Raw genomic sequence first — 26,069 nt, forward strand, 5'->3', positions numbered from 1 at the left:
CTGCCTTCTTGGTTCCTTCCTAGGCTTTCTCTCTCCTCTTGCGCCTCTTTTCTGCCCTCTTTCCTCTTGTATCTGTTGTTGTCTACTATCACTTACTGTGTGAGGGTTTAGACTACTCTGTCTGCACCTTTCAACCCTTGAATCCTTGTTTATATACATAGGCCATTCTATGGGCTATCCCTTAGATGCCACTCATTCCTTGGTATGTGCCTTGTAGGCCTAGTTACAATCAGTTAGGGCAATTTGTACAGTTAGAACATGTACCACTTAGGACACTTAGTCCAGTTAGGGCACTTTGCCCTAGGGTTTTGTTATATTGGGTCTCTCTTGTGCTTTCACTCAGTTTTGTAGCAATTCATTACAGCAGCTCGTTTTTGCCTCCATTCCTTGCATTCTTGAGCTTTCTTCACTTGCCCTAGCTACAGTGGTATCAGAGCAGGTTGGGGATCCCTCCCCTCAGCCATTGACACTTTACCAAGCTATTTAACAGCCTTTTGAGCCCTCATTCTTGCTGGTCTGCTCATTTTTCAAGGTCTTCTACATGCACGTGATCACCTGTGGCCTCCACAAGCATTTCCATCGCGAGAACTTCGCTTTTGGCACAGGAAATCAGCATTTTGGAGTGTCTGATGCAGAAATCTGAGTATTTGACAGGCCTTTTCTGCTGTACGGACTCACACGTGTGGGCAGCGACCTGCTGTACGGACTCACACTATATGGACCCGCTGTGCCTTCATTTATTGCTGTGCGGACCAGCTGGAGGTGTATTTATTGACGTACGGTCGTCGTACAGCCCATTTACTGGAGTACATATTGCCTCGAAGTTCGTGCCATTCTGCTCGGAGCTTTTTCCAGCGATTCAGAGCTGTTTCTTGCTGTCTCGTGCTGCGTGCCAGTGTTTGAAGATGTTTGGAGCTTGCTGCTGCTATCCGGAGGCCTCTCCTTGAGCCTGCTCTCTCGTTTAGCTTCCCTTTGCCTCAGGCTGGGACATTATCTCCATTGGATCACCCTCCTTTCATTTCAAAGTGCTCTTCTCCTCGTGGAAGCACACTCTCTTCCTGTAGCTCTCTCCCTGCGCTACCCCCGCTCCCCCTGTGCTACCCCCTCCGCTCCCCCTGCACTACCCCCTGCTCTCTCCCTCCGCTACCCCCTGCTCTCTCTCTCCCGCTGCCCCCTGCTCTCTTTGCTACCCCCTCACTACCCCCTCCGCTACCCCTCCGTACCCCCTCGCTATCCCCTGCTCTCTCTCCCGCTACCCCCTGCTCTCTCTACTACCCCCTCGCTACCCCCTCTCTACCCCCTCGCTACCCCTCTCTCACCCCCGCTAGCCCCTCGCTACCCCTCTGCTACCCCCTCCGCTACCCCCCCCCTACCCCCTCTGCTACCCCCCGCTACCCCTCCGCTACTCCCTCGCTCAGCCCCCCCCCTCTCGTGTTTTTTTTTTTTAATAAAAAGGTTGGAGCTGCGAGCAGGGGTTCTCCAACAGCTCCGACCTACTGCAATCCCTTCTTTGTCCGCTGCTGCCTCCCCCATAATGAAGGGAACAGGGGGATGAGGACAGGAGACTAGGCGGGAGACCCTTCGGTCCAAATTTGCATACGCATGGAGATGGGGAAGGGGAACGGTGACAAGGCGAAAACACAAAAGCAATTCAATCTGGAGGACTTCAACAAACGCAGCAACCGGAGCTGTTTGACAGTAGACAGCACCGCGGCCCACAAGAAAGGGGCCCACCCAAAGCCCATGCCGCTCACCACATCCTCGACCTCTATGGTTACCACCACTATTTCACCACCATCATCCGCCTCATCATCTACGCCACCTCTCTCCTCCCCCTCTCCTGCATCATCATCACAGGTCTCCTCTCCAGTAGCCTCACCACTGGCCCCACCGGCCACGGCTCCACAGTACTTTCCCCTCGTATCACCTCTACCTCTCCGTCAGCCACCCTTCATCACCTCGTCCGGCCTCGCTACTCCTAAATACCACTCCCCCGCCCAAATCATGCTGTTCCCACCCTCAATACAACCTCAGCAGCCCACCTTCATTCCAACCCCTCTTGAGATCCAGTTCCCACCTGGACCAGGACATCTTAGGCCCCCACCAGATGCTTGGGACTCCCTATTGGCTGAGATACACAGCATCCGGGCCCGTCAGGCAGAGCTGACACATTACACCCATGAGCAGGCCCGATACACCCAAGAGCAGGCCCGCATTATACACGAGCAGGGCACCCTTATCCAAGGACTCAGGCACAACATCACACAGCTTCGAGAGGAGCTCGGGACCCTCAGAGCAGTGCCTGGAGGGACCCCAGTCACAGAGATGGAGCCACAGATAGCCATGATACAGTCGGCTATAGCAGAGACGACTAGATGGGTGGACGTGGCGAAACGGGAGCCCGCAAAGGCAACCGTTTCAGCTGCCATACAGGAGCAGCAGCAAAGGGCTTCGAAGGCCCTCAACATCCAGATACGAGGGATCACGCGAGACAGCACCAGCACCACTACGACGCCCATGGAGGAGGCGATCACCTTTGTGACCACTACCATGGGGATCCTCGACCATGGCATAGAGGGAGCATGGCGTGTTGGGAGAGATCCCAACCGAGAGCAGCCCCTAGTCATTCGCTTCAGAGAATCACATGCTCGACTAGCGACACTCCGACGCCGAGCCGCTCTACGAGAGCATCCCACCTTGTCCATGGACGAGGATTTGACACCACTACAGATTGAGGAGCGACGAGTTCTTCTGCAGCAGCGGGATGTTGCCCGCAAGGAGAGGAAATGGGCCGTGGTCCGAGATGGTAGGTTGTTGACCGGCACCCGTCCGGCTCCCACCCGTACCCCCTAGGGGGACCGGGCCTATGAGACTCAGGTTTTCGAGACCCTAGATTGCACCATTTGGAACTGTAATGGTACCTTATGGTCAGACCCAGGAAACTTCTCAGAGTCTTGTACACGACGAGACATAGTCTTTTACACAGAGACACACCAGAGCCCAGAGCGTCCACTACCTATAGTCAGTGGCTACACATGGGAGTCAGCCTTCACGGATGAGACGAGGGATACATGAGGAGTCCGAGGATCAGGCGGGGTCGTAGTATTGTACAGGTCTTCCCTCGTTGGAGCCATCTCCATTGAGAGGAAGGACGCACACTCTCGATTCATGTGGATCCGGATCCGACGCACAGACACCCGTGACCTTTTCATAGCAATATGCTACTTCCCACCAGACACATCCCACTTCGCCAGAGTGGCACGAGAGGAGGGTGAGACATCGCCATATGCACCCTTACATCAGGATATCCCAGACATTTCAGCCCGCGGGGAAGTTCTCCTTGTTGGGGACTTCTACGACAGGATGAGCATGCGCTAGGCACCACTCCTGGACTTCCGAGACGACTCTATCATGCTACTAGACATGGACCTAGATGGAGCAGGTATGACCAGGACCTCATCGGACCGACACGGGCCTATTACACCATATGGACACGCGCTCCTTGATCTGGGCATGATGCATGATCTCATCATCTACAACCGGCTTGACCTATGGCCCTCCTCAGGTGGCTTTACTTGCTTCCCACACGGGGGGGGCACTAGTGTAGTACATTACACCATGGGATCCACTACCTTCACTTCATGTATCACCAACTTCACCGTGGCACCACTCCCTCCAGGAGCTGATCACACATACCTATTCTTCACTATTGCCACCCCATGCTTAGCCACACCACACACACCGCATAGGAAGCACAACACCTACCACGACATACACTTTGATCACAGCCTCTCACCGGCCTACTCTGGATGCCTAAACAGACTCCTAACCTACATCGATCACATACCACTCATAGAGGACCGTGCTGCCCTAATTAGTCGCACACTCCACGAGGCTGCCCTCCAAATCTTTCCCCACACCACACGGTCCACTAGACCACCACCTCTTGGTTCTGTACCCTGCAACAATTGGTACGATGCGGAGTTACAAGGCTTATCGCCGAGACAGCTCCGACTTGAAACCAAATGTCACCTCCCGAACACACCAGACACGGTACACAAGTACTGACGTCTCGTACGTCGGAAGAAGCAGGCATTTCTTTGTCGAAATGAGGAGATGTTGCTGCACATCTTGTACAGCAACAACTCCAAGGATTTTTGGCGGAGATTCCTTGAGCGTAGGTCTCCATCACCCCTCACCGACACGAGAGTCTGGCACACGTATGCACACCATCTTTATGATGTCCCACACCAGCCCACTCCAGATCTCACACACACGTCGCCCCACCACTTGCATGTTGTTCACCAGAGGGGGAGTCAAGGACGCGACATTGAAACTACACAATGGCCGAGCTAAGGATCATGAGGGGCTATGCACTGAGTTTATCGCATATGGGATCGACACGTTAGCCCCGATCCTAGCAAAGCTATTCAATGACGCTGTTTGCCTTGGCTTCTCCCGCACCTAGACACTCAACACCATCACCCCCATCCACAAGGCAAGGGATCCCATGGACCCGAGTGACTACAGGACTATCATGATTGGACATGTGATGTCCAAGATCTATGCAGCTGTATTGGATGCGTCAAGCAGCCTGTTCGTAGAGATGAGAGGGCTCAGAGCAGAGGGTCAGGCCGGTTTCAAGCGAGACCATGGGACTATGGATCACATACTCACACTCAGGAGTGTCATTGAGGAGGCCAGATCACAGAAGGAGAGGGTATATTGCTGCTTTGTGGATTTCCGCAAAGCCTTTGACACAGTACCTCGAGCTCGTCTCATCACACGCCTACAGACACTGGGATTTGATCAGGAGATCATCTGGGCAGTCATGGCACTGTATGAGAGAGTCTCAGGCCGAGTTCGGACAGACACAGGTTGGACAGATGAGATCTTGAGTACCATAGGAGTCAAACAGGGTTGTCCCTTATCACCGACCCTATTTTGGCCTCTACATCGATGAGCTTGGGACTTTCATGGGGGCATTCGGAGGGACCGGTTGCTCACTTGCTAGGATCATCATCAGGATTCTTCTTTATGCAGATGACGTGGCACTCTTGTCGTCCACACTCGAGGAGCTCCAGCGACACCTGGATGCATTGTAGGCTTTTTGTTTGTCCCATGATTTGGAGGTCAACCTTGGCAAGACCAAGGTCATGATCTTTATCACCTCTCGAGCAAACATGCAACGGAAGCAGTTTACTTTTACTTTCAGTGGATCACCAGTTGAGATCGTATCCTCATACACTTACTAAGGGGTCATCTTCTCTGGCCCGATCTTCACGATGAGACCAGCGATGCAAGCCAGACTGAGCAGGGGATACGCCTCACTGGCTCGGCTAGAGAGACAATGCTTCCACTCCCACTTCCAGGACCCTCGGACCAAGGCTCTTCTCTTTGACTCCTTGGTCCGACCAGCCGGTATGTATGGTAGCCCTTGTTGGGGGGCTGACATGTCAGAGATAGAGTGGACACGGGTGGAGCGCCTGCACATCCGCATGCTCTCACGGATGTGATCCGGGGGAAACCATCTGTACCACATCACATCATTCAGGCCAAGTTTGGTGCTTCTCCACTCCAGCTAGATGCAGCCTTTCAGACCATTATATATCTACATTGGGTTAGATCATATGGGGACTGCACATCAGGGAGACAGAGGTTGCCATGGTTGGCTCTCAATTCCTCCATGAGGTTGGCAGCAAAGAGAGACGAGCGATGCTGGTATGCACAGACTCACACATGGTTTGTGAGACTAGGGCTCCACATCGATAGGATACCTCCTTTTTAGTACAGTTTAGATGCCCCTCCGGTACTCCCACCCACCATCCCGATTGGGCCACACACCAACCAGGTCATTCGTGAGGATCTCCTGCAGCTACACACCTTTAGGACCTAGTTGGCGCCGAGGGAGCTTCCAGTGAAGCTGAGTTTCTACAGAGATTACTGTCTTTGTATTTCGGAGGAGGGATTCATCACACCACCGGGGTACACTGAGCTTCATATGCCTCACTCACTACAAATCTCCATCGGACAGTTTCGGGTATTATCACACTGCCTCCGCATAGAGAGCGGCAGAGCAGAGGGGATTCCTAGGGAGCATCGCTTATGCATATTGTGCGACTGTCAGGAGGTCGAGTCGGAGAAGCATTTTATTTTCAAGTGCCCTTTGTACTAGAAGATCCGAGGTTGCTACCACTGCCTCTTCAGAGACAGCTCCAGGCTCCTTTCCAAATTCCTCGCCTACCCAGATCAGAGATGCCTCGCGGCCTTCATTCATGAGGGGTTCCAACACAGAGAGTACTTACTCAGGCGACGGGGCTTTGCCACATCATCAGACACCTCTCACAGCAGGATCACAGAGTTCTTCTCATCGAGTGACATTGATCGCTAGTCTCTAGCCGCAGACGTGACAGAGACCCCGACCCGACGACCGCAGCACGACACACGAGACATTGAGGGGACATACAGATCACTCTAGGGAACCTCCCGTCATTGTTTAGACCCGAGATACGTCCCATTGGAGTCACGGTGGCTCTGGTCTTGCGTCGAGCCTCATCCAGAAGACCAAGACGTACAGCACCCCTTGACGGGCACCAGCGTCCCATCACTGGCTATGCACCAGCTAGGGTGACATGACATATGGAGGATTCCGCTCCGCTCCAGTCCTTTTCTTTTCATTGTTACATCCAGATGTATTTGATTTGATTATGTATGATAAGACTTAGGATTCAGCATGGGTGATGATGCTCGTTTCAATAGCTCCACCCTTATTGTGATTTGTATCAGGTTTTCTTTCAATCTCATAGACCCATCGGTCTTCCGAAGACTCTAATAAAATTTCTTTCTTTCTTTCTTTCTCATTTCCAGCCCTCTCTTGGCATCTCACATTGCCATTTGCTGTCCATTTCACCTCTCCTTCAAGGGTGAACATTTTTGCTCGCAATTGGAGCATTTTCCCTGCTGTATTTTTGGGCTACGTCATTGGGTAAGCCTCTATTGCATTGATTCTTTCCAATTTCTGCAAAACAGTCCTTTCTTTGCTTCATTCGCATTGTGGAAAGGCCTCGTGTTGCCTTTTGGGAAATTTTTACAACAAGTACACCTTGAGACAACCAAGTCTTTTGCAGTGAAAAGCTTTGAAGCTTGAGCAGAATTTTGCCTTTTGGTTTTGAGAGGTTGCCCTCCTCTCATTTGCATTGCCAGTTGGTGCTTTTTTCTTGAATTTCAGCACTATGGCAGCAAGGATGATTTGTTTGGGATGCTTGGAGCTGAGGACAAGCTTGATGGCACAAATTACCTGAGTGGACCTATATGATGGGGCATGTTTTGGTTGCCAAGAAGAACATTGTTTCAGGCACTAAGGTCAGGCCTACTCAACTTATGCCTAGATGAATTCAGGAACATTCCCAAACTCATCCTCTAAACTAAGGTCAAGCCTACTCAGCTTGCTTCTTCTGGTAATGCCTTTGATACTACAGGTACTACCTCAGGCTCATATGGTGATGGGTCTAATGCTACTATTGGTACAGCTGCATCTTCCACTGCACGTTCTTTGCCTCCTACTCAGGAGCAAATTCCGTGGGATGGTCTTAATGCCAAAGCACATGCTTTGATTGCTCTTCCACTTCAGGTACTTTGCCTCCTACTTAGGAGCAAATTCAGTGGGATGATCGTGATGCCAAAGCACGTGCCTTGATTGCTCTTTCAGTTAAAAGGGTCATTATCCCTCATATCCAGTCTTGCAACACAACAAAGCAAGCATGGGATCAGCTTGCATCCTTATATCAGGTGCGCAATGAGGTGAGGGTTGCCTATCTCCGCAAGCAGTTGAAGGACTTGAAGCTTGAAGAGGGTGGTAATATGGATTCCTATCTTACCAATGTAAAGAGCAGGTTGTGAACATCAATGATGCGGTGCCTGATTCTCAGCTTGTTTCTAATACCTTTGATGGGTTGCCTGACTCTTACCAAGGCTTTGCTACTACATCGAGGTTGGTTGCAGGTGCCAATGCCAGCCATTCTTCGTTTGACCAGCTGGTTTCCTCTTACTACAGGAGGAGCAAAGCCGTGCAAACTGCAATGCTTCTATGGCTAGTGATCAAGCCGCCTTTGCTGCCTAGCATAAAAACAAAAGCAAAGACATGGTTTCAGCTGGTAAATCCCCTCATTCACATACTGGTTACTCCCATGATGCTTCTTCTGCCGGGGATAAGAAGAAGAAAAAGAGATGCAACTATTATAGGAAACCTAGGCATGACATTTATGAATGCAGGAAGAGAATTGCATCTGAGAAGAAGAAAAAGTCTGATAGTATCTAGTTCTCATAGTCGAGATGATCGACATGAGTCGACTAATTTTGCACATGATCAGCATTGGGCTTTTGGCATGGAGTGGCAAGAAGCTCTCTTGCTCTCATTTGCATATATTTGGGTGTGAGACATATGCACATGTGCCAAAAGAGCTTCGGAAGAAGCTAGATCCTAAGTCTAGCAAATGCATCTTTCTGGGTTATGGTGTAAGTAAAGAGATGGGCTATCGTCTCTGGGATCTGGAGGCAAAGAAGATAACACGAAGCCATGATGTGGTCTTCAATGAGAAGAAGATGCATAAGCAGGATGTGGCAATGAGAAGAATCACTTTCCAGGACCCCGCATATGTTGATAGACAGCAAGTTGTCCATGCACCGAATGTGCTGGAAATGGTGCCACCAGGTACTCCCATAGGTACATAATCAAGGGCAGTTGGGACAGTAGTGTTATGGCCAAGTCCTCAAAAGATATCTACTTCCCTACCTGGACAATCTCTTGCTGAAGTTCCTGTAACATGTTCATGTGCTCCCGCATCGATGAAGACTTCTTGGGATCCAATAATCTCATCTGGACTTCTAGAGAGACCCTCTTCATGGGAAGGGTTAGATTATACAAGGACACCAAGTGCTCGCAGGTACTCTTGGTCCCGTCGTATGCTTCGCGTGATTAATCACCTGAGGAGTACAATTAAGAAATATAAACGGCCTTACCCTTGCATTGACACGGTCCCATAGCTGAGCCAAGGTCTCAATCTCCTTCTGCTGCAAGATCCCTTGATTGGACGCAAGGGGATCAAGCCTATCAACTCCCACCAATATGAAGTCTGCCAAATCATACAACTGTAGCACAAACTCCTCATGACTTGCCAAACACCATAATTGAGGCCATGCAATTGACAGTCGATCGGAAGGTGGAAAAATTTTGAATTTTTGCCTTGCTTTCCGCCATCTCAACCAGGGTAGACATGTTGGAGTAAAGAGGAAATCCATCTGGAAGAGAGACTGGATGGGAAAGAAGGTAGACAAGGGGAGTGATAGAAGAAAGGAGAGGAGAGGGCTCAAGAAGATGATGAAGAGGCTGAGAGCCTAAGTACCTTCACACCTTCTATCCTCACAAGGGGGGCAGGCACACCCACAACACAAGCCCTCACTCAACCTACCCTAACCTCTCACGGGGCAGGCAGACCCACAAGCAAGGTCCTCTCTCTCTACATGTGACATAAGGAGATGTTGACCTCCAACACTTCCCTTATGTGTGAGTGCAACAAGTAAATGAGCAATGCACAAGAGAGATGTAGAACCAACAAATCTTATATTTCCGTCCTTAACGGACATAATACAAAAGTAATGTCCAATGTGTCACCCTCTAGTAGTAAATTGCTATCTAGATGTGCACCCCTATCCCACTTTAGAGCTTTGTCTATGGGCTTACTACCAAGTTCCAAAACTATGGCCTGATCAACATCTCTCTTTGGACGTAACTGACAATTTAACCCAAATAACCTAACCCTAGCTAAATTAACCAAACTAAACTAAACTTACTAACCTAACCCAACTATATCTAACCCATTAACCTAGCCAGAATGTTTGCGAGCAGCAGTGTGGCGGCAGCGGGGAGGAGGCAGCACAGCAGCAGCAGCAAGTTTGAGCTTCGATTTAGCTTCCTCCAATCTTAAATCTACAATGCTTCAATCACCTCCTCCTTTCCTCGCAAATTCATCGCCTCCACAATCCCCCCTAACTCTCACTAGAGTACTCCTACATTAGTCCCTTTTTCCACTTCTATAATTATGTCCATTCCTCTTATAATGTCGCATCTTGGATTTACGCATTCTTAAACATCAACTCATGAATTCAAACAGTGTGACACATGCGATAATGAAGCTAGATAACAATTGAATTCCAAAATCACGGCAACACAAGGGTTATAGGAAAACAAATAATAAGTGTATCTTGCAAAGGAAAGACCAGCACACACGGCATACAAAGCCCAGAAGTCAGCAATGTTATAGCAGTCAGCAACACCAAGATTAGGGCAGCAATATGCCAACCACGACCAAATATAAGGTGCAGGTCAAACATATCACACCCAGCCAGGAGCAAGCAAGTGTTGCCAAATTGTGGCAACCAAAGATGCAAAAGAAAGGGCTCCAGCAAGGCAGTAGATGACAGGCAAGGAAGAGTGAACAAACCTTAATGTGCCAACTGGCATACATTAGAGCACCCAGAAGAACATTCAACAGGGCAGCAACATAGGCAATGTGATTCCAATAATGCCATTGCCAATCAAAGCAGCAATACACAGGCACCTAGGAGTAGAGGAAAAGCCAAAATGTGGAGGACAAGTGTACAAGCTAAAGGATAATGACCAAATATGAAAATTGTGGATCACATGTTGAGTTTGACAGTTATTTTCATAAAAGAAACAAAAACTGCAGCAGAGTGGACTCTCTCCTCAGAGCTCCCTTTGGTGAACCCTGAGTTGTGTCTTTATAAGACATCTAGGCAGGGCCAAATAGAGTTTTGTACACTTGATTCTTGCATTTCATGACTCCTCAGCAAATAAAGTCTTAAAAGAGACTACAAAAGACACTCTTGTGGAATTGTGTGTGTTGTTTTAGCAAAAGAATCCTACATTATGATAGTAGCTCTGAATCATTCTGCAAAGACAAAGACCCAGTAGCAAATAAATGTAACCTGTTGCGCACTTCAGCATTGTAAATGAAGCTGTTTGCTTAGAACTATTCCAAGCCACCTCTCCATCATTAACCTATACAATCTATTTTGGATCACCAAGTACAAAACTGCCCGTGAAGTTTCAAAATAAGGAATTAATGTACTAAAATGAAGGAAACGAGCTGTAGTCCATGTTAGCATTTGAGAGAAGTGGCAGGACGGTATTTCACAATGCCATCCCTAACATATCTTTGCTACACAAATAAGAAATTGATAATGTAGCCCCAGACATCTTCCATTCTTAACCAACCAAGGGATATAATCAAAGCTTTAATCTAAGCATCAAAATCAAAGAAGTTGCACTTACGGCTAGTCCATTTGTATAATCAAAGCAACTGCAAAAGAGAGAGAAAAAAGTTAGAAACAACATTCTGAATTTCCGTTTCTGAATGTTAAAAGAGAACTAGATGTAATCATGAATCAAGTGGGCATTAATAAAATTCTATGTTTCTTTCCTAGTCAATCATTGATCTCTCTCCTTTCAATGCTCATTGTACCTGTAACAGGAAGGAGCTATAACATCAGTAAGGTCATCTGCAGGAAGGCAAAAATAAGGCACCTGCTTGTCATACGATATAGCAGTATTAAGATGAACATGCATCAACAGAATCATTCACGACATGTAGACAGGACATGTAGGAATCACAAATTTACCCATAGGAAGGTAACTAACCTCTTCAATACGCCCATCGAGATGTTTAAATTGGACCTGTGGGCATCAATAAAACATGTAAATTGTGTCAGATTGAAGGCAATCCTTAACCACTCTTAAAGTGAAAGTACAGCGTTTCTAAAGTCAAGCAAAATCTTTTGTATCTTTAGTTAATAGGGTAGCTATCAATTGCATCATCACATAGTGTGTGAAACAGTCACAACCAAATGCCCAAAATGAGTTCACATCATGCGCATGATTGGAAGACCAAAAATCAGTTTTCTAATGTGCGGATACATGCATACAATACTGAGTCGCTATTTGATAACTAGCCACATTTTGTTGACAAAAATCAGTCTTATAATGTGCAGATGCATGTATAAACTACCGAGTGGAGTGACCAGCATGTGAATGAGTGGTTTACCAGCTGAAACCTTGCCTTTGCCTTTGTTTTTATGCTGGGCAGCAAAGGCTTGATCACAAGCCATAGAAGCATTTCTGTTTGCGCGGCTTTGCTCCTCCTGTAGTAAGAGGGAAACCAGCTGGCCAAAGGAATAATGGTTGGCATTGCCACCTGCAACCAACCTCAAAGTCCTGGTAGGAGTCAAGAAACCCATCAAGGGTATAAGAAACAAGCTTCAAAGCTTTTCACTACAAAAGACTTGGCTGTCTCAAGGTATACCTGCTGCAAAAAAATTCCCAAAAGGCAACACGAGGCCTTTCCACAATGCGAATGAAGCAAAGAAAGGACTATTTTGCAGAAATTGGAAAGAACCAATGCAATAGAGGCTTACCCAATGATGTAGCCCAAAAAAATAGCAGGGAAACTGCTCCAAATGCGAGCAAAGATGTTCACCTTTTAAGGAGAGGTGAAATGGACAGCAAATGGCAATGGAGATGCCAAGAGAAGGTTGGAAATGAGAGTTACAGCAAGAGAATGTGCTTCCACAAGGAGGAGAGCACTTCGAAATGAAGTGATCCAATGGAGAGAATCTCGCAGCCCGAGGCAAAGAGAAAGCAAATGAGAGGCAACGGGCTCAAGGAGAGGGCTCCGGATCGCAGCAGCAAGCTCTAAATGTCTTTAAACACCAAGCACGTGCCTCGAAATGAAGAAATGTGCTGAACAAATGCTTCAAATGGCTGGCACGAGCTTCGAGGCAGGCCCAGACTGCAATAAATGCTTCGAAGGTAGTCCGTACAGCATTCAATGATCCGTACAAGGGCTGCACACCTTCTGTACAGGTCAAAAACAGGCAGCAGCAGGTCCGTACAGCGTCGGGGGTCGGGACAGCATTAAATGCAGGCAAAAGTTATACATACAGTCTGTACGGCTGTACAGAATCCGTACAACAGGCTGCAACCCACACGTGTGAATCCGTACATCAATAAATGCATGTCAATTGCTCTGATTTCTGCACCACGTGCTCCAAAACACTGATTTCCCGCGATTTCTGCACCACGTGCTCCAAAACACTGATTTCCCGCGACAAATGTGCAATTCTCACGATGGAAATGCGTGTGGAGGCCATAGGTGATCACCTACGTGTAGAAAACTTCGAAGACTGAGCAAACCACCAAGATTGAGAGGCTCAAAAGGCTGCCAAACAACTTGGGAAAGCTGTCAATGGCAAATTGGAGGGATTCCCAACCTGCTCTAGAAGCTCAAGAATGCAAGGAATGGAGGCAAAAACAAGCTGTTGTAATGAATTGCTACAGAACTAAGTGAAAGTACAAGAGAGAGACAATAAAACAAAACCCTAGGGCAAGGTGCCCTAACTCGACCAAGTGTCCTAACTGGTACATGTCCTAGTTGCACCAACTAACCTAACTGATTGTAACTAGGCCTACAAGGCACATACCAAGGAATGAGTGGCACCTATGGATAGCCCATAGAATGGCCTACAGGAAGGAGGAGCCATGCCATGTACCTCAATCCAAAAGACCCGCTATCTTTGATCTTGTAAGCTCGAGTGATTGGGTCGATCGAGAAGGTGTGACCCCCCTCCTTCAGCCACGCTGACATAGCCCAAGTGAAGTCCCCTACATCCTCTATGTCTTGGCTACTAAAATTGACTCCACGCACAACATAACCACCCCTAGTAAGAAAATCACAGTAACTAGGACCTCTGGTAGGCCTGGCCGCATCCAATATGGCAACCTTGGATCAAATCGCAGCAGATACTGGCCTTCTGCAAAACTCGCACTTAGGTCTAGCCTATTGGTCAAGTAAGCATCAGGTCTGGAACATAGATGAGGGCTGGAAGCCCTAATCGCAGCAGGCTCTCTCTCGAATGGAAAGCTCATGCGTGCAAACTAGAAAGGATTCCCACGTTTGAATCAATCGCATCTCAATGGGAAGGCGTGGAGAGACAAGGGAAAGTGATTCGCAACAACAGAAGGCATCTCTAGGAGAGAGAGCAGAAGACGGTACACACTAGGGCCCAAAAATAAGGGCTGGACCCCCGCGAAGGTCTTTATTGCAATAAAAATAAACTTTGTACAACTAGCTCTAAGAAGAGCATGAAGCTAGTACAACTCTTGAATGAATCTAGGAGCTCTGAGGCCACTTCTTTTATAGACTTGGCCTAGCTAAAAGCTAGACCTTCTTTTCTAAAGCTAAACTAAGCTTTCATGCTTTTGACCACTTTGGGCAGCTTTTGGATCCCTTTCAGAACCCCGTGGGGCCTTCTTTAATGGCACCATCTTTCGACCCACTTTTTGCCACTTGCTCCATCATCTTTTAACCTTTTAGCATTCTTCCAAGCGCTACAACATGGGTACGAATATGGATTTTTCATCCAAAGTGATCATCATTGATAAGGAAACCATCCTTCAATGTATACTAACTGGATGATTGGCCCTGGTGAATATTTCTCATGGTCTCTCCAAAGTCTGTATCTTGTAGGTAAAGCTCTTTCATGCAACAAATTGCAATTAGGTCTAGCCTCTTGGTACAAGTCGCAGCAACAGGTTTGGAACACAGATGAGGGCTGGAAACCCTAATCGCAGCAAGCTCTCTCTCGAACGAGAAGCTCACAAGTGCAAACCGGAAAGTATTCCCGCGTTGGAACCAATTACATCTCAGTGGGGAAGGCATGGAGAGACGAGGGAAAGTGATTTGCAACATGAAAAGGCGTTTGAAAGAGAGAGAAGAAGACGGTGCATAGCACTAGGGTCCATGAATAAGGGTTGGACCCCCCAAAGGTCTTTATTGCAATAGAAATAAACTTTGTACAACCGGCTTTGAGAAGAGCATGAAGCTGAGTACAACTCTTGAATAAATCTAGGAGCTCTAAGGCCCCTTCTTTTATAGACTTGGCCTAGCTAAAAGCTAGGCCTCCTTTTCTAAAGCTAAACTGAGCTTTCCTTATTTTGCCCACTTGGGAACAACTTTTGGATCCTTTTTAGAACCCGTGGGGCCCTCTTTAATGGCATCATCTTTCTTGGTGCTTTGTCTTGTATGATCCGCTTTTTGCCACTTGCACCATCCTTTTTTAGCCTTTTAGCACGCTTCCAAGCCCTACACAAATACCAATACTTTAACCCATTAAAGGTTAGCAAAATGCATGCATTCCTAGTTCTTGGACTACTCCTAGTCCCTTGTGGGCGTCCCCATAGTTCTCTTTTACCAATGCAAAGCAAAGGTAAAACAATTTAACTTATTCAAAGAAGTCCAAGCTACTACCTCCAACTGGAGGCAACAACCAATGCATGTCATGTACAAGAAAAAGGGCACTTAAACACCTCTCTAAGTGTCCTACTCGTGAAGGCCGAGGCCCACAAGCACTCCCCCAAGTCCCACTGCACTTTACAAAGATACGGGACCTCCCACAGTGATCATCTCACTATCCCCTGGAATACATATCTCCAAGAAAGCCATCCTCTACATGGTGCCCTCCAAAAAAGGCCACTCTAACTTGTCTAAGCCTTCTGAAAATCCAAGAGAGGGACTGCAATATGTTGAGACTCCTCTCAGCCACTACCTCCCAGAAGGTGGAGATTTTATCCAAGATATTGCGTTCTAAACAAAACATGTCCAAGTGTCATATATGATGTCGGCAAGATGGGACCGCAACCACAAACTCAAGATTTTAGCTAAGATCTTCTGGGCGGTATCCAGTAAGGCACCACTCTCGAAAGTCTAATCTATCCCCCCCTTAAGGATCAAACAAATACACCCTCGACTCCATGGCTGGGGAAGCAAGCCAGAGTCAAATATCTCCTAAAAAGCCAAATGTAGAGGTGTGTGTATGCACCCACTGAAGCACCTAAAGGACGGTGTCAATTCGACCTCACCAGGGCATTTCTATGGAAGGAGGGCCTTGAGGGCCTCCGAGAGCTCCTCGTCAATGAAAGGGACCTCCACCTACCTACTCATGCTTAGAGAGATCACTGACAGAATGTGTATCCAAATTGACTCCCAACTGCAAGGACCTAGGAGGACTTCTCAGACTGAATTGTCGATCGAAAGCAATGATCATCTCTAGAATCTCCTTAGGGTCCAAGTGCTGCTCTTATCTCGCAAACAGTGTAACTCGGTCCTTCCTGAGCAACAGTCAGTGGTCTGGAAGAACTATTTGGTCCTATGTCCCTACTATAGCAAGGCTTGACCCATAGCGCCATGGAGGAGTAATACGAGAACTCAGCCCTGCTAATCTCAATGGCTTGGAGGTCAAGACGTGGGCTCTCATACCGGTCTCCTAGCCACTATGAGGCCCGGTCCTGGTCATTGAGACACTCTATGGAAGCCAAATCCTGGGTCTTTGATGTAGAACATGAGCCTGGAGCTCCTCACAGCTCCTCTGGATCGCATATCCCACCCAAATGGCCCAATCATCTTGGGGCCTAATCGGCTACTACGAGATCACAGCTACAATTGTTACACTCCTCCTGTAACAAAGCATAAAAAATGTAGATCCCCTTCTGTGGGAGTCCGGGGCTTCTCTAGGAGCATCACAATAATCGGGGAATGATCTAACATCATCATCGTTGCCAAAATACCCATGGCTTCCCCTCTATGCATTGCCCAATTCCCCACCTAAAATATTCAAGTCTCTCTGTTAGACCATCATGCTGCAGTTGATAGAAGGAGTAGCGAAGACTACCCGAAAGTATGGAGAACTCCACCTCCCTCCAGAGATCATGACCATTGATCACAAAGATGAACTGCTCCAAGTAACCCCCCTTTGCAAAGGGCATCGCCGAGAAGGAGGCTCCACCTTGCATGTCCTTAAACTCTAGATTGTTTAAGTCTCCTCCAACAATCCAAGAGTCTATATATGGAGGCTCTTTGTAAGTCGCCTCCAGAAAGAGGAACGTTGCTGCCACACATGCAGGGGCATAAACATTCAGGATTCGGATCCACGAGTCTCCCATCCATAGGACAATCCATAGCACTCGCCCACCTATAAGCTCTCCCTGATCAAACACATCCAGGGCTAGAGACTAGGCTATTGAAATGCAAACAGCAACACTCCCGCTCCTACCCACTGCTAGGGACTACACCTCATGTCCTCTTCTCAAGAGGAGGCGACACCATCATTTGATGCCCGTGACTAAGAGCATATGTTCTTGAATCAAAGGGATATCTACTAAACGTCACACACAGCCCTATGCAACTCCTGACGAAGAATCCACTGTTGTGGTTGTTGACATGCCCAATCATGAGGTCGTGCATGTTCCAACTTACCATAGTCCAACTCATGGGGAAGGGTATAAGGCCTTCTTGTGCTTGGAAGCTTGTGTAACAATCATGGACTTTTGTGATTTCAGTGGAGGCTTTAGACAGTGAATAATGTGTGTCCATGTGGCGGCACGCCAAAGGCACGATTGGCTCATGGCCACCTTTAGTACCCACTGCATCAAAAAGGTCTACATGCCTAGCCGACTAGCATGCTGGTTCAACAGCCAATGTACGACCTACCTGAGCTGCTCCTTAGGTCCTAACTGGATCATTACCACTATAAGACCTAAGCCTCACCTATCTCAAGAGAAAGCTAACTCAAAAGTAGCCGTGTATCCATGTGTAATCCACAGCTCCTTCCCCTTTTGCCCCAACCACTACTCCATCATAAGGTAGACCCTTGAGCTGGCCGGGAGCCCTGAGGAGTTGTTGGAAGAATAGGGTCCACCGAAAAATCCGGGCCTAAGGGAGACTACTAAGCCGGCCAGGAGCCTTCAGGAGCTGTTGGAAGAATAGGGGCTGTCAAAAAATCGATGAAAACTTCCCCCTTGTGCTAGTAATCAACTTGTCGTGGCTCCCTCAGCCTGCTCCTCCTCAATCGTGGGAGAGTCCCATACTTGCCTGGCGTCTGCAATTCTTCTGAGCTCGTTTACACAATTTCCTTCGATCCACCTGAGCCCAAGCTCCCTCGGAAGGCTCAACCCATAAAGTTTGTGTCTCATGATGTTGCTAAAGCAAGACATCCCCACCTTGCTGAAATCCTTGGTTTTTTCCCGGGTTTCCTGCAAATTTGCAAGCCTTTTTTCACCTTTTCCTTCTCTACTCCTGATACCGTTCTTTTGGACACAGAATTAGGTCCTTTGTTCACTTTTTCGCGAGGGGGCTTGAAAAAAGGCCACGCCTAAGCGTGGCTCAGGTCATGAGCAAAAGCAGGGGGCAAGCGATTGAAACCCACCCGAGGCTCACTGAATAGGGAGGCAGAAGGCAAGCGGGAGGAGGGAGAGGATATGGAGGCAGAGGAGTGGAGGGGACAGGAGAGGTGAGCGTACCATGCGGAGGGGAGGGAGGGGGTGGGGGGCAGGGAGGAGCTGAGACAGGCTGGTTGAGGCAGGGGGGGGGAGAGGCGAGAGAGAGAGAGAGAGAGAGATGTATTAACATCTGCAAGAGGCCTCGCAGGCCTATGAGATAGTACAAGCCAAAAAGTAACTCATACAAGCCACAGAGAGCTGAAGCAAAGGGTTCACTATGACCCTTCTTGAAAGCTAAAGTGCTAAAATGTTAAACTAGTGAATCACGTGTCCAAGTACTAGAGTAGCAAAAGCAAAGTAACAGAAAAAGTATCAGGTGCTCAGAGCTAGCAGTCCTAGTACATGCTTAGGTTCCGTGTATCCAGGTAACCCAGTGGCTCTTTGATGAGATGTGAGGAGCTCTCGTATCTGTGTCTGTCGAGTTGTCTCTCGACATGGGGGAGGGCGTGGTCTCCTCAATCTCTGGATCCGGTGGGCTACATCAAGGGTGATACCTCGCCTCTGGCAATCACCTCTGAGGAGGGCTAAGATAGACCGAACCTCGATCGAGCACAATGCAGATGGTTCTGTGAGCAGATACAAGGTAAGATTAGTTGTCAAGGGGTATGCACAGACATATGGCATTGATTATGAAGAAACATCCAATCCAGTTGCAAGGATGGCAACCGTAAGAGTAGTCATTGCTATGGCTGCATCAAAGGGATGGTCTTTACATCAGATGGATGTATAGAATGCCTTCTTGCATGGTGATTTGCAAGAAGAGGTCTATATGGAGCAACCACCAGGTTATGTGCATGTTGTTCATCCTGAGTTTGTTTGCAAGTTGAAGAAAGCCTTGTATGGCTTGAAGCAAGCACCCAGAGCATGGTCTGATGACAAGATAGGATAGTATCTTGTCACTATTGGCTTTCAAATTTCCACGGCAGATTTCTCACTTTATGTGAGTAAAACAGAGAAAGGTATTATGCTGCTTGTCATTTATGTTGATGATTTGATCATCACAAGTGATAGTGATGAAGATATCCTGGTCTTTTACACAGAGACACATCAGAGTCCAGAGCGCCCACTACAAGTAGTCAACGGGTATATATGGGAGTCTACCTATAGAGATGAGACGCGGGATACAGGGGGAGCTCGAGAGTCAGGTGGAGTAGCAGTCCTTTACAGATCCACACTTTTGGGGACCATTTCAGTAGAGCAAAGAGATGCACATTCCAGGTTTCTTTAGATCCAGATTCGGCACATGGACAACCGGAATCTGTTTGTTGCAGTTTGCTACTTCCGCCCTAAGACCTCCCACTTTGCTAGAGACACTCAAGGTGAGGATGATACATCTCCAGTTGCTGCTCTTTATCAGTCCATTGTTGACTTTTCTAGCCGCGAGAAGTTCTCCGAGTTGGGGACTTCGACGCGAGGACACGCGCTCGTCAGGTACCACTCCTCGACTTCAAGGATGATTCCACTCTATTGCCAGACATTGACCTTGAGGATGCAAGTATGCTACAAGTTTCGGCTGACAGACGAGGTTCGATCACATCTTATGGGTAGGCCCTATTATACCTCGGCAGAACGCATGATCTCATTATTTATAATGGTATTGACACATGTCCCCCTCAGGTAGTTCCAGGTCTCTTCACATCGACTTCGTATCGAGAGCGGCAGAGCATAGCGACTACCCAAGGAGAGGCGCATATGCATATTATGTGACATGTAGGAGGTTGAGACAGTGGAGCAGTTCATCTTCAGGTGTCCTGTTTACTATGAGATCCGAGGGTGTTTCTACTACCTCTTTAGAGATAGCTAAGGGATTCTGGCCCGATTCCTCGCCTACCCAGACCAACAATGTTTGGCAGGTTTCATTCATGAGGTGCTTAGACACTGCGAGAGGATACTTCGAGCATGGAGACAGGAGCAAACTTTTCCCTTAGCTGATCGGAGTTTTTTCAGCCAAATCACATGGACCCTCACAAGACGAGGCCTCGACATGACCGTGACCCGACAGCTCAGACAGAGGGTTGACACACAGATCACACTGGGGGACATCCCCTCCCTGTTTACAATCAGGGCCCGACCGACAGGGATCATGGAAGCCCTAGTTAGATGCAGAGCTATGACCAAGAGACATGCCAGGGCTGCACTTGTGAGTGGCCGACAGCACTCTATCGGCGATTTCATGCCCCCATTGCCTCATCCACCTTGATGCCCTGATGATAATAATGATGATGATGATGATGAGATTGATATATAGTCGACCACCGACATGACTATGTTGTTGTACTTAGGACTTAGTACCACCATTCATTTTGCATTGGTGTGGATGCTCGTTTAGTAGCTCCACCACACAGCTCGTTTGTACTAGGTTTTTCACAATCTCATAGACCCATCGGTCTTCCGAAGACTTTAATAAACTTTCTTTCTTTCTTTTCTCATCTCATCAAGCTCCTCCCTCTCAATCTCACCGGCAGCTGGCTCAGATGCATAGAAGTCTATAACAAAAGTATGTGATCTATCGATCTCACTGACCTCTGGCATCAGTCCCAGCTGCTCCCTGGTCTATCACGTCAATGTGTCTCTCCATCGTCGCATCTCAATCAGATAGAGCCCAACACAAACCTGATCATGAAAATGGATCAGCCGTGTAAGTGGGCCAAAGCCATGTCCCTCTTGAAAGAGGCAGTGATATCGTCCTTGGATCTCATAATAGACTAGGCAGACACATAGAAAATGCTCCTTCATCTTGATCTCCTCCATCTGGCATAATGTGCAAGTCCTCTGCTCTCTGGGTATGCCTACAGCTCTCCCTACCTTAATCCGCAACTGATGTGATGAGACTTGCAATTGACCGATGGCGATTGCTCAGTGCATGTGAGACTCTCCTATCCTCGAGATACTGAGGTCTGATGATAAGACCATGCTTTGAGACCCTCAAGAAGTGGTCATGGTAGAACTGGATCTTGGTGGAGAACTCCTCTCCCCCCCAAGCCCTAGATGTATGGAGCTAGAGGAGGTCCAACCGTATGATACGGTTGATCTCATCTCGTGGGATCATCTCGAGTGGTGCATCCAGACTATACTTAAAGGGAGGAAGTCTGTCCATCTGAATGCCGTGACTACCAAACCACGCAGATATCCGTGCATACCATGCCGTATCAACACCACTCTTTGCTTGTCACTTGGAGGACTCTAATGCTAACCTCGGTAAATCTCCACCGGGGTAAGGCCCAAACTCTGTGGAGGAACGTCACTGTCTGAAAGATGGCATCAACCTGGAGGGGGGTCATGGCGAACTCTACCTGTATGATTTGATGAGGAACTCAGGGTTTACTCCAAATCATTCTTGTTCCCATAGTCACCTATAGCCTCTCAAATCTCCACCACTCTATCGCTGAAATATCACTCCCCCAGAAAGGTGATGCATGCATGGCAGTCGGTCTCACCAGCGTGTCAAAAATCCAACCCTTCGTCGAAGGGTCCTAGAAGTTTTCCTGGAAGCATCGCCTCTCTAGTCAGGCCAGAGCACCCCGTCCTCATGTGAGTCGTGCCATACCCGCATAGATCATCGTGAAACCTGGTCCGGTGAACACTATCCCCAAATATGTATAAGACTGCACTATCTCCACAGGCTCGTCACAGTATGTGAAGCTCTGGCAATGGGACACTCCTCGCGAGGTAGTAAAGATCATAACCTTGGTTTTCCCAAGGTTACCTGTCAAGTCTCTCTCTCTACAGAACATCTCCAAAGCCTCTAGATGTTTCTGCACTCCCTCTGCTGAGGATGATATGAGGACTATGTCATCAGCGTACATCAATATCTGCACCATCAAGTCAGCCAGAAGCGAACCCTCTCCACCTGGACAATCGACAAAAGAAGTGATCTCATCGATATAGAGGAGTTGGTGATAGGGGGCAACCTTGTTTTACTCCGATAGTGCTCTCAACCCAGTCTGATAGGCCTCCTGGGACACGTACCCTCCCTCTGATGGACTCATACAGACTCATGACCCCCCAAATCATGATCTCTGGGAGCTGCAATTCCTGTAACCTCCTGATCATACGAGAGCGTGAGATAGTATTAAAATGCCTACGAAAGTCTACGAAGCAAAGTGTAGTCTTTCTTATGCCTTGACTTCGCCTCGTCAATAATAGCCCTCAGGGTGAAAATGTGGTCTAGGGTGAAGTATTGTCTCCGAAAACCTACCTGCCCAAGTGCACACTACCCGTGACCCTCTGTGTGGTTATTGATCTCCCTCTCTAGTACCGACCCATATATCTTAGCCAAAGTGTGGCCAATCATAAGAGTGTGGTAGTTCCCAATGTCCATGGGATCACCTGCCTTGTGTATCGGTACTATGGTGGTGGTGCTCCAGGTAGGCGGGAATCCATGGCATACGGCATGGTTGAACATATGTGCTAGGATCTGGGTCAAGATCTCTTGCCCATGCGCAAAATACTCAATGCGTAGTCCCTCATGATGTGATGATCTACGGTTATGAAGCTGGAGAAGGGCAGCTCGTACATTCTGCGCAATAAACAAATGACATGTAGTGGGTCTGGGCATAGAGGACATATCAGGTGGTGCTTGACCTGGGACATCATATGGGGAGCATGCATATGTATGCCAGACTGCTGGATCTATGATGGGGATGGGCGACTTTCCCTCCAACAAGAGCCCCCATCCTGTAGTAGGGTCTCCGCCGCGAAAGGAGCTAATCACCTCATCCATTATGTGCAAGAGGAAAGCCCGCTTCTTATGCCATGTCACTCGGTGTGAGATCCGTTGTGCCTCTGGTGAAGTCAATGTCCCAATGCTCGCTCACGCGTAAGGTGAGCCCTCATCTCTCTGCACTCATCATTGAACCATGGGTTTTGGGGCATCTTCCCATCTGGAACACCTGCAGATCGTGTTGTGGGAAAGGATCGGGTGGCAACATCCTGTATCACTAAGGTAAGGGTGTCTGATGCATGTGCGAGGTCCATCCCCTCTCCAATAGTACTCGAAGCTCAGAAGCCAGGTGGCTCACGTACACCGGGTCCAAAGAACGGTCAAAATGGATCGAAACGCGAGTGGGTGGCGCAGGGGCCCTTCTCATGGTTGGCATGGCAACCGATATACAAAAGGTAAGGTATGAGTTGTCGGCTCCAAGTGGAGGCGGCACAGAGAGAGAGAGAGAGAGAGAGAGAGAGAGAGAGAGAGAGAGAGTCTATTAACGTCCACTGGAGACCAAAAGGTCTATGGGACAGCAAGAAACCCTCTAGTACATTTGCTTTAGGAAGGGCACATAGCAGCTCCCAAGGAGTGCAAAAAGCAATCCCAATTATTTGGAGTACCTACATGATATTCTGGAAGAGTAAACAGCCATACATTAGTTTAAGACTGAGAGTCTTTTGGTTTTAATTTAAACTCTCTGATTAGTGCTACCCCTTCACGGTAAACTGCCCATTTTCCATCCTTTCTGGCAGCCCTGACTTTAGCTAATTCAAGTTGCCTTAATCTTGAGTTGAGTTTGTGTAAGCTCCTCTGCTATCCATACTTTGGTGCCCTTCAGCTTGTAAGATTGTCGAAGAAGCTTGATCCGCATATCTTTTGACTTCAGTGTAAGGATTGCATGACCTCTATAGTGCAAAATAGAAGCTGGCCTGGAGTCGTCATCATCTTGCTCATCATCATTCACCCATTCATTGTTGGGCAAGCTTGATTTGATCTTTGTCAATATTACACTATATGTGTCCTCCTCTTTGTACCAATCTTCTGGGAGCCCCCCTATTCTAATCTTCAGCGCATCATCACATCTAGCTTCGTGTTCTTTAATCTTTGCTTGGATATCAGACTTACTTGCTTTGTTGTCCACTTCCACAATCACTTCCTTCTTAGCAGTTTGTACTTCAGTGTGAACAAGATCTTTGACTGTAGAGACTAGCTGCGCGGTAGGGGGGGAATCCTTACAAGATTTTGCAGCCTCATCAATTACTGCCTGCTTACCAGGCCCTTCCAAGATGTGAAGTCGGGCCTCTACTTCTGCCAGCTCTAATCATAGCTCTCTCACTGCCTGCTACAGATAAAAAATATGATCCTGTTGCCCGAGGATGGGTTGTTTTAAGCCTTCTTGTTGGTAATTCCGTGCATACGGAGAGGGTGTCATGGCTGCAACTGTAGAGTACCGAGTCCTGATGGATGTTGAAGGAGTTGAGGGAGTTGAGGGGGACTTGGAGGAGAGGGTAGGCCAATCCATAGTTGGCTGTATGATGAACCCCCTGGCTTAACCTAACCCCCGGGTTGGGTTGGGGGTTTAGCCCAACTCGGGGTTAGGGAGGACTAGAACTAGACTAGGACTAGACTAGGTATGGACGGGAGATATTGAAAGATGGAGAGGTGTTGACGGGGGGAGGTACGGAGGTACGGGAGAGGTTGTACGAGAGGTACGACTGTACGAGAGAGAGAGAGAGAGAGAGAGAGAGAGAGAGTGTGTATTAAAGTCTTTGGAAGACTGATGGGTCTATGAGACTGATAGAAAACTGATATAAATCAAGCAGAAAGGGTGGAGGTACTAAACGAGCATCATCACCCATGCTGAATGCTAAGTGCTAAGTAGTACAGTCATATCATCAGTAGTGACATCATCAACATCATCATCATCCTCATACTCAGGTCAGTCACCATCAGGGCTAGCTGGCACTAGTCCATGCAAGCGGCCCCACAGGGGTATATGTGTGTCAGGGAGATACTGATATGTAGCCAGTGATGGAGCGCTAGTGACTTATCTGTGGGTGCCGCCCATCTCAGTCTCCTAGCAATGACTCTGCTCCTGACCAAGGCTATAGTAACCCCTATGGGCCGAGCCCTAATAGGGATGGGAGGTCGCTCAGTGTGATCTGCATGTCCGTCCGCTGTCGAGTGCAGCGTGCCTCAAGCTTTGGGTCTCTGTTGCGTCTGCTATTAGCGACTGTAGGGCGCATGCGGTCTAACTGGAAGACTTCTGTGATCCTGCTCTAAGAGGGAACGGGTCCTGTGTTGAGGACTATCTCTACGTCCTGAGTAAGTGCTCCCTATAGCAGACCGCCTCATGGATGAAGGCGGCGAGGCATCCCTGGTCTGGGTATGAGAGAAGTCTGGATAATGGCCCAAACAAACCTAAAAAGGAAATGGTATCGACCGCGGATCTCGTAGTACATGAGGCATCTAAACGCGAAGTGCTCCTCTGACTCCACCTCTTGTGATCACATAACGTGCATATGCGTCTCTCCCTGGGTATCCCCTCAACTCGCCCGCTCTCAATACGAAGTCGGTGTGATGATGAAACTCAAAACTGCCTGATAGAGATCCTTAGTGAGTGTGGCAGGTGGATCTGAGTGTACCCTGGTGGGACAATGAAACCCTCCTCAGAGATGTGCAAACAGTGGTCTCTGTAGAAATTGAGCTTCACTGGAAGCTCCCTCGGCTCCAACCAGGTCTTGAATGTGTGTAACTGTAGTAGATCTTCTCGAATGACCTGGTTGACCTCGTGGTATCCCAGTCGGATAGATGGAGCGTCTAAGCTATACTGAAAGGGAGGCAGCCTGTCTATATGAAGCCCCAATCTCTCAAACCACCTACGTGTCTGGGCATACCAACCAGCTCTACATGGCATCACACCATTTAAAGCATGCCTTTCCTTGAAATTGAACT

At 48.1% G+C, this 26,069-nt stretch overlaps 1 protein-coding gene across 3 annotated transcripts in view; it reads right to left on the reverse strand.

Moving 5' to 3' along the window:
* The window catches only part of HCAR (coenzyme F420 hydrogenase family / dehydrogenase, beta subunit family), a 47,118-nt gene that overhangs the window by 7,907 nt on the left and 13,142 nt on the right, over nucleotides 1-26,069 (reverse strand). For 2 of the 3 annotated variants that reach the window (XM_087384708.1, XM_087384710.1), the window contains 3 exons: nucleotides 11,717-11,752; nucleotides 11,541-11,602; nucleotides 11,351-11,378 (listed from right to left, as the gene is read on the reverse strand). In XM_087384708.1, the coding sequence (XP_087240834.1) occupies nucleotides 11,351-11,378; nucleotides 11,541-11,602; nucleotides 11,717-11,752 (126 nt within the window). Of the gene's footprint in view, nucleotides 1-11,350; nucleotides 11,379-11,540; nucleotides 11,603-11,697; nucleotides 11,753-26,069 lie in introns of all 3 variants that reach the window. The other variant, XM_087384709.1, reaches the window with a different exon arrangement.

Source organism: Dipteris shenzhenensis, chromosome 14, assembly GCF_047967505.1.
Source record: "Dipteris shenzhenensis isolate YYH24624 ecotype China chromosome 14, Dip_SZ_1.0, whole genome shotgun sequence".
Lineage (NCBI taxonomy): Eukaryota > Viridiplantae > Streptophyta > Polypodiopsida > Gleicheniales > Dipteridaceae > Dipteris > Dipteris shenzhenensis.